General features: G+C 37.7%; 1 protein-coding gene across 1 annotated transcript in view; it reads left to right on the top strand.

Annotated features, from left to right (window-relative positions):
* itga9 (integrin, alpha 9) overlaps window positions 1-9,177 on the top strand; it is a 59,677-nt gene extending 50,500 nt beyond the window's left edge. Inside the window, exons 27-28 of the mRNA XM_023963183.2 lie at window positions 3,254-3,373; window positions 5,857-9,177. Of these exons, the coding sequence (XP_023818951.1) occupies window positions 3,254-3,373; window positions 5,857-5,955 (219 nt within the window). The 3' untranslated portion in view covers window positions 5,956-9,177. The remainder of the gene's footprint in view (window positions 1-3,253; window positions 3,374-5,856) is intronic.
* The last annotated feature ends 211 nt before the right edge of the window (window positions 9,178-9,388 follow it).

Consider the following 9,388-nt stretch of genomic DNA (forward strand, 5'->3'; position numbering starts at 1 on the left):
CAAGTCAAGCTTGGCTTTAATCACCCATGACATGTAAACAAACCATATAAAATGCGCATTTATGGGCATAACCATTTCCTCCATTTTTACCTTTGGAAAAGCAGAGCCAGGTTGAAAGGATTTCGCCTTTGGGAGCCACAAAAAGTTAAATTTGGAAAGTCAGAGAGCAGCTTTTTTTGCTGGACATGCAAATGCCTTAGCACGCACATGACCAGTGAAATTCCATCGCCTGAGGTCATAGCTATGCGTTCATTTGGCAAACTATGCAAGACTGAGATCACTTTGTTCTACTTCGTTTGGATTTGGGACAACAGCTGGTTCATAGCGCAATTTTCAGATCAAAAAATCTTCTTTAACTGTGATAAAAACTGCTCTTCACTGGCGGTTGTGAAAGTTAATGAAAATACAGAATCTTTACTTTAGTTTGAGACCATTTTTTCGAGAAGAATCTTTTGATTTCATGACTTCCATGTTCATAGTTGCTATGAATTATTGTTGACAGTAAACGCACCATTAAAAGAACTCAAATTTGCTTGGGTCGGGCACACCCAAGCAACACCCTGGCTATCCGAATATACTTATTGTAATAGTAAAACCTGATCAGAACAAAAGCCATTTAGCTCTCATCTGTTTGATCAGTTGTTGGACAGAACAAGTGGGGAAAAAAGAGCTCAAATGTATTAAGTAATCAGCACTGAAACCTCAAACTTATGACAACTCAGCCACAAGAAAGGATTGTACATTGATTATTTAGACTTTTTAAGAATGAACGTATTGTGTCTTTACATACACATGTAATAAAAAAAATGTCTGAAATTTTGGAATGTATTAAAAAACTTTTGGTTAGAAATGCTGAGATCTGTGAAAAAAAGGCAATTTTGGAAGCTCAAAACCCAAAATGTCCATCTTTCAGTCTGGAAACCTCGGTGAGATCTTCTCCAGGGGATTGTAGGTGTGGAGATTTAAGACCTCATTTAAGAAAAATGAAGAAAACATTGTTTATTAATCAAAAATGGATTCTGTCATGGACTGGCAGCTGGTAAAGGAAGTTATGAGGTCACACTTTAGGAAGGAAAATGGATGGTTTTGACAACAGTGTTAACCTGTTTACTGAGTTTTAAATAGTTGTCAAGTTAAGACATAGCAACGTGTGATGAGCATCACATGTGGTGTGAGAAGTAATAAGCAAATAAAAAACTGCTTAAAACAGAAAAGATGTTGGTGTTTTACCATTTTCAGGGAATGTTTGCCCTAAGAGTAACAGGTCGTTATTCATAATATGAAAGAGAAAAAAACATTTGATACCTGTTTTGGAAAATTTAACCGTAAGCTTCATACAAACGGTTGTGCCCAAAGCTAAATGCTATCATTTTATTCCTACATTTATTTACAAAGGAGCACAAAGCTGAGTTTTTAGGAGCCACTATTGCTTTTATTTTGTTTGACACCATTTGGTTTACCTTTGTTCTTTTTGTTAGTGGTTATTTTCTTTCTATCGCACTGTGGCTTATATTTTTTGCAAACATGGTGGAATATTAAGGATGATTTTATGCTTCAATTGTTTTCGTCTTACTATTTCTTTAAAATGTTAATGTTTCTTGTGCTACAGTCACACCGCCCTCGACGCATCCAAGCGACCACTTCTAATGACAAGTCTATGTAGAGGCACGTAAATGCGCGTTTCTGGTTTCCGCGTTCAAAACTCTCACATTCACACATGACAAAAATCATGTCCATTGGACGCACGTCGACGTTAAACCAGGTTTCAACTGAAGGCGGCTTACATGCTCTAGTTAACAGTAGCAAAAATAAAAGATTATGATTTTGGTGAACACCATGGGCTAAACACGCGTTCAAGAATGCATGTTTATCGCGTTCTTGGACGGGGTTTCCTCCACCCAAACTCAAAAGCTGATGGAAAGCGGGACTGATGGAGAATCTTCATGCATTTGTTGTGAAGGCCCGATCATCTTGTGATCTATTTTTAAAGCATTCCCAGGTCTTTTAGCTATGACTACACCATTTTTAATCAAAATAAAAAAATCTGTATCGTTTTCTTGGACATGGTTTCTACAGAGCGACAGTAGTTAATTAGAAATTCACCTCCAATTTGTGGGGGGGCTGTTGGCGCGGTGCAACCCCACCAACTTTCCCTCTCCATTGCTGCGAGCTCTCTGTTTTCACACTTAACCCCTAGTTTACATCTCCTCACCCCCTAACCCATTATCATATTGATAATCCTTATTGTTGTTTATTTTCCCTGTAACTTTGGTGTCTACCCATAGATGGTGCTCTACAAATAAACTGACCTTTGTCTGGGTGCAGAAAGATAGTCTTGAATGCAGCGTTTTCTCAAAGTTTGCATTTTTTTCCTGAAGTACATAGACCTATTGATGCAATTGGTAATGAAATGAGAACAAAAGCCCCGGTTTTAACATAAAAACTCCAAAATGTTCTGTTTGAAAAATATCAGTTCATATATATCAGTTTACAATCAAAATTGTTTTCATCCAGATTCTATGTTACTTCTTTCTCTTATAAAGTGGATTTCCAAAACACACCACACCTCTGGTTTGGCCCTTGTGACAAATTTTAGAACCCTTTGTGGCCCAAAAGTCAAAAGGTTTACCCACCTCTGCTCTAACCTAACATTACCGGGGCTACAAAAGTTGGAGTGATCAGTTTAGGATCCAGATTCCAGCTGAGCTTTTTTTTTCGTTTAAACTGCATTTTTTTTCAACAAAGATTTGAATAAAGAAATAATGTAAAAGCCAAATATAAATCACAGTAATTTTGACCTTAATTTTCTTAATATATGGCTTTCATTATGAATAAAATGCCACAAGAACATCTTAGAAACAGCAAAAACACAGTTTACATCAGAGTGGACCATAAAATAAAAATAAATTCAGATCTGATGTCGTTGTAGTCTTAGAGCTTTTTCCTCCAGGGTCTTTCCAAACCACTTCACTGCTAAAATCCTCAAATATTTCAGATTTGACACACTGACTAACAGATGATATGTTTCAGAATTTCCACAAATGACAGCTTGTTGCTTCAGTTTCAAGATGTCTTGCATATAAACAAAAGTTTCCTCCCACCAGGGCATCCCTCCCCATCGTGGCTGCAGTTCAGAAGAAAAGTCAGCATTAATTAAAAATCCTTCGACAATAACGCCAAACAGATTAGGGATTTGTCTGAAAGTCTGACTTTGTTCTGCATTGTCTCACCACTTGAGTTTTGTGCCTTTCAGCTGGTGTTTGAGGCGCTGCACAGTCAAGAGCCTCGAGGTTACGTGGTCGGCTGGATCATCGCCATCAGCCTGCTAGTGGGAATCCTCATCTTTTTGCTGTTAGCTGTGCTACTCTGGAAGGTAAATCAGCAAGCGGACACAGCTAGGGTGACAGCCAGGAGCGATGTGTTTACCTCTGGTCAAATGTCAGCACAGTATCCAGTTCAGTAAAGACAGCTGGAGGTCAGAGAACGCCGTGGCAGGAGCCAGAGAGCTTTCTTAGGCTCTTTGACAACCGTGAACGGGACAAATCACAAACTGAGCTCTAATTCACACCATACCACTCACATGAAAGAGACATCCTCTGGGAAATGGCAATTATACTGATATTCAGGGGCCCTGTTTGCACAAAACTCCCTTTCTTGTTCTCTGCTTCGTCTTCTACTGAGAGGACCACAACTAAACCTTGGAATGTCGGTCCAGAGATGCATTCCTCCCCATTCCCCAGGTCCTCCGATCCTGCCAAAACAAACCCCACTTACAAGAGCGGCGCATGTCCGTTATTGCTCGTATCAGGAAATGCCTGAGGAGAGCGCAGGTCTACATCAATAAACTTGAGCAGCTGAAGGTGAAAATAAATGAATGGAGTTGTAGTAGGAGAGGCAGCGGGTGTTTAGACACTCACCACCCTCTCTTTTTCCTTTACATTACACTTGGTGAGTGGAAGCTAGACTTTTGTGTTATGCAAAAAGTTGCACAGTATTAAATTCCTGCAGAAACATCCTATTTCCACAAGGAAGCGCTTTATTTGCTGCATACGTTCTCCTGGTTTCAGAATAACTTCAGATTCTGGTTATTTGTGACTAAGTTAACTTTTCATGGTCCTTCACAAAGCTATCGTTCCACATCTGTTTCGGTTCATCTCAGATTGCGGGTTTTTACTTAAAGTGTTCATCCATCACAGTGACTTTGGGGCCTGACTTGTGCATCAGCCTACCGCTGGTGCATTTAAAGACCAACTCTGAAGAATATTGTATGTATGGAGTTTTTAACATATTCTTGTGGCATTTTTCTGATGATGGAGGACAAATTAAGGAGTAAAGAAAAGGTGATAAAAGCATTTATTAGTATTTATTTATTCAAATTGTTGTGAATCAGGAGCAGACGAAAAAATGCAGTTGGAAAAAGATTGTATTTGTGACCTAAAAAAAACCTGGGCGGGCCACAAGCTTCCTGCTCCAAGCTTTCAGCAATGGGGAGGGGGAGAGGGGGTGGGATTGCTCCACACCTACAATCCCACCCACATTTTAGAGGCAATTTTTTTTTAATGAATCTCTGCAACTCTGCAGAAAAAGTGTTTATCTCAAGTAAACAAGTTAAAAAAAAATTATAAGATGTTTTTCTTTTGTTTTAAGTTAAAAAAAGCTAACTAATAGAATTTGTCTGGATAAGATTTTTTAAATACGTTTGGGTGTCTTGCCCTTCTAAATCAAGATTACTTTTGAAAATATAAACAAATGTAGGTGAATTACTCTGGTAATTGGAAATATGTCTGAAAATAACTGTTTTGCTCAAAAGACTGTGGTGTATTTATAAATATTTTAAGAGCTATAACAGTCCAGCTATCCTAATTTTTCCTACACCTTAATTCCCTTAGAATTAGACAAGAATTACACGAGGATCAGTTTGTCGTAAAGATTTGTGTAAATAAGTCTGTTATTTAAAAAAGACATAAAAATTTAAAACGTAAAGTAAACCTTAAAAATGTAAAAGTACTATATAAAGTTAAAAAAACATAAAAATACAATGTAAATAAAAAAATATTTAAAATACTTTTTAAATTTAAAAAAGCTTCAAAATACTACGTAAAGTAAAAGCAAAACTTACAAATACCACATTTATTACACACTATTTTGAGTACAAAAAATAAAAAATAAGAATACTATATAGAGTAAAACAGAAAGCTAAAAAACATTATGTAAAATAAAATAAAAATAAAGATTCTTTCTAGAGTAAACAAAAACGTAAAACTATTTAAAGTAAAACAACTACTGCAAAATATCAAATAAAGTTTAAAATAAACGTTATCTTTAAAATTTCTGCAATAAATATTAGGTCTTTAAGAACATATGACTGAAGGAAATATTCAAATTTTATCATCCTAAACTAGGATGATAAAATTTGAACTAGTCAACATTTTACTAAAATGTTAATAATCAATGAGTTTTTTCTTATCTCAAATGTAATCAGGTATTTATTAGAAACTGGACAAAAATATTTAATGAGATGCTTTGTTTGTGCTGTGTATATCCTAAAAAACAACACAGGTGGGGTTTTTTTTAAATTTGGACTAACGATGGCATAATCCTTAAATGAAAGACCACTGGAAAAACTTTGAAAATGGATCAAAAGATCATTACAGTGGGTCCTTATAGACAATATGGACCTCTTGGCAATCAAAAAAAACAACCCATGAACGTAAAATAAACTTAATCCAGACTACAATAACGGTTAAAAATCTTTTTTTTTCCATCAGAAAAAATGTCACATTTTACCAGGTTTTATCACCACTTTCCTTTTTCAGCAGTCAAACCACTTAAGCTGTTGTTCCTCCCCTTTGACAGGTGGGATTCTTCCGCCGGCGCTACAGGGAGATCATTGAGGCAGAGAAGAACCGGAACGACAGCGATGAAAGCTGGGACTGGATGGAGAAGAGCCACTGAGATTGTGGATGAGGTTCCCAGAGGAGCCAGCGGGAGCAGAGACGGGGTCGAGACGGATCCAGTAGCACTGGGTGTCACAACCCAGCCACCCTTAGAGGCACCAGGTCCTTCAATCTTCCATATGTGGAAGAGATTTATTTTCTCCATATTTTTTGGGGACTCTGAGATGGGGATTCTGAGGCGACAGTTTGGCTTGCGAGAAGACACTTGCTGTGGAAATTATGTAATCTCAAACGGAGGGAACTCCCAGCCACTGGAGTTGCGGGGATCGGAAGACAGCACGAGTGCTGGTGGACAAAGAAACCCTCAGGGCTGTATAGGATAGCACATTTATTTTTATACACACACATCAAGCCATATTGTAAAAAAGCTAAGGTTTTTAAATGGCAATTATACACATGCTGTTTGTTTTCTTAAAAGCACTGATGTAAGGTTAAAAGGAAAGAATTGCTCCATATCTGCGCCAAAGACGTGTCCCATAAAGTATGGAGTTTATTTAGCTTATCCCTGTTGCTGAAAGTAAAATATTTTTGTTCTTTTATAACATTTTTAATTCCATCTGACAAACAGTTTACTATCAGAGCTCAATCTGTTGACATGTTAAAAAGGAAAGAGGACAAAAGGACAAAAAAAGAAAAAATCAAAACACAAAGAATAGCAGTTTCACTTAAATAACACAATTTAGAATCCAAAAAAATAAGATCAAGAAAAAGGAATTAGACATTCACAAATCACAGATGTAGAGAGGGGATATTACTTTACTCGCTTTTTCACAGCATCCTTAAACCTGTCTAGTCTAAAAGTACAATTATACCACCAGGTCGTTGACATGTTAATCTGAACATTAACATGTCATTTTTAACACAAGGTTGTGCATATCGACAGTGCTGGAATGGACAGTCGTTTAGCATCATTTTTCAGGTTTGCATCACATCAAATTGGGCATTCACCTCCACAGAGGTGGGGCTCCAGCATTCCACTGGTTCTGGTTGTGAACAGGTTGAAAAATCCTTTCAGTGTTAGACATTTTGAACAGAATACACCACTGATCAACAAATCTTAAAGCTAGTTCAGAAATGGCATGAATTTGCATTTTGCATGGCTGGATTTTAAGGTGGTAGAGCTTCAAAATGCAAAGACAAGAGAAGAGGGCGAACCCTTTGTGCAGACAATTTATTTAACTGAAGTGGGCAGTTCAGATCAGAAGTTCAGGACCAAAACAATCCGCTCAAGCCCTTAAAATAGAAAACTAAAGGGTCCAAATAAAACATTCTCCACCATTCTTGTGGATCACCTCAAAAACTCTCTTGATTCGAGTGTTTTCTAAAAGGCTTTTGGGGAGCTTGTGCTAAGTGGTGAAACTTCTGTCCCCAAATGTTCTCAGTTTGATTTAAATTAGGTCCAAAAGAATGATGCTCTTCTGAAACAAGTCCTTTGTCCAGTCACCGCATCACGGAAATGAGGGCCCTCAATCATGAGGGATGTCCCCTTCAACATATCTGCACATCATGAAGCTCCAATGAAGGAAAAAGCAGCCCAGACCACGTTGATGGTGGCGTGGCCTTTGACAACGCCTTTTGCTTTTGAAGCCCCTCTCTTGTAGATGCTGTTTGGTTGTTTCTGGACAACAGTCAGCACCAGTAGGGACCGTGCCATGTCTTTGTGCACACGGCCAAGTGCAGGTGACATTTTTCTGGGTCTGCCACTTGACTTATTTTTGTTCCGTTACCCTCAGGAGCTACCGTCCTATTGTTTCCAACCTCAGCAGTGATGGCAGGATTGTTGAGGAGCTTAAGAATCCTGCCACCTTCAAGGAAATTTAACTTTGACAGCACGATTACGCATCAGTAAATTCATTTGAATGCAAATTTTTATTGCAAATTCTGGTTTTTAAGGGTTGTGGGTTTAAACTTTTAATCAGCTGATGTACAGCCCTTCTCATTTACATTATTTTCAACAAATTGGCAGCTAAAAATATTTGTTTACTTGCTCCCCTTTCTTCCTTTTGCATTTTGAAGCTCTATTTAGAACGTTGTCAAGGTCCAGCTGCACAAAAGGCAAATTATTACATTTTCTCAACTGGTCTCAAGCTTTTGATCGGGAATGCATACGGCTGCTTTGGCAACAACTTGCTCAGGTATGCTTCAGACTTTTCTAATAGATTTGGTCATATTTACAGGTCCAAGCTTATCGATTGCAAAAACAGAACTCTAAGAAATGAAAAAAGACCCTTGTTCAAGAATCAACATTCTGTCTTGCAAGAAAAATGTTTTCATAGAGACTTGACTTGTTTCTTAAAATAAGAATTCTTGATAAGACTACTTCTCTTACCCCTTCAGCAGCCTTTTTAAAGAAAATATTTCAAATTGTAAGAAGTTCTGCCTTTTTTTTTTTTTGCAGTGTGAAGGTGAATTTTGATCTAATAATTCAGTCATTTCTCAAACCTCAGGATTCGTTTCATGTGTTTCATTGTGTTATCTGGGCTGAAATTCGAGATGGAATGAGGAAAGCATAAACGTCTGCTGCCCCATGTCATGAGCAATGCCCCCAAAATAGGAAAGACCTTGTTGCACTCAATCATTTACGAGAAACAAACTCTTCGGGTTCTTGGGAACATCTCCCTTTGAGACTGACAATGTCACTGCCATAAGAATCTGTCACTATTCAATTAAGCATTGTTGGTTTTCTTCAGGATGGCGGTGAGCTGCAAGCCTCGAAGGATGATAAAACATTTATGGCTTTTCTTCAGAAGTTTCAAAATTGGCAAGGTTAAATGTTAAAAAAAAATGTTCAAAAGAAAAGTAAAAGGAAGAAAAATTTTGCACAACTATCAAAATCACAGTTTTTCTGTTCACTATTATAGACTTTTAAGCCACTTTATGGATCATCGCTCTGCAAACACCACCTTTTTGGAGCTGTGTGTGAATCCATTCATGCTCTGATGCTGCAGAACAGACCGCACGTCCGTGTCCTCCCTCTGCATCGCTCAGACGCTTTGCTTCATGTATGTTAAAAAAAGAAGACACTTGACTTGTTTGTATAAAAGCGTAACTGTGATGATTATACTTTGATTCTGTTTCTCGTCACCCTTAATCACGCCCCTGTGTTGGGGTTTTGTTCTGAATATACTACTGTCACTGAGTATCATTTCCTTTATTGTGTGTCGTCAGTTTGATGTTTGAGCTGCATATTTATCTGCTGATAAATTTCAGAATGACATCACGAAGGTGCCTCTGCTCATTTGATCCGGCCTTTACTTGACTGTTTTTCTGTTCACATAGAAACGACGCGGTGCTCCCTGCTGGCAGTAACTGAAAATACAAGAATGGACAACACTCTACCGTGTTTTTTTTACTATTTGCAACTATTTTCTGAGTTGAGAATCAATTCTACGACAGAGTACAATTCAAAGTCAATTTCAGAAACATTAAAG

The sequence above is a fragment of the Oryzias latipes genome, chromosome 15 (assembly GCF_053564925.1).
Source record: "Oryzias latipes strain Hd-rR chromosome 15, Olatipes_Hd-rR_3.1".
In the NCBI taxonomy this organism is placed as follows: Eukaryota; Metazoa; Chordata; class Actinopteri; order Beloniformes; family Adrianichthyidae; genus Oryzias; species Oryzias latipes.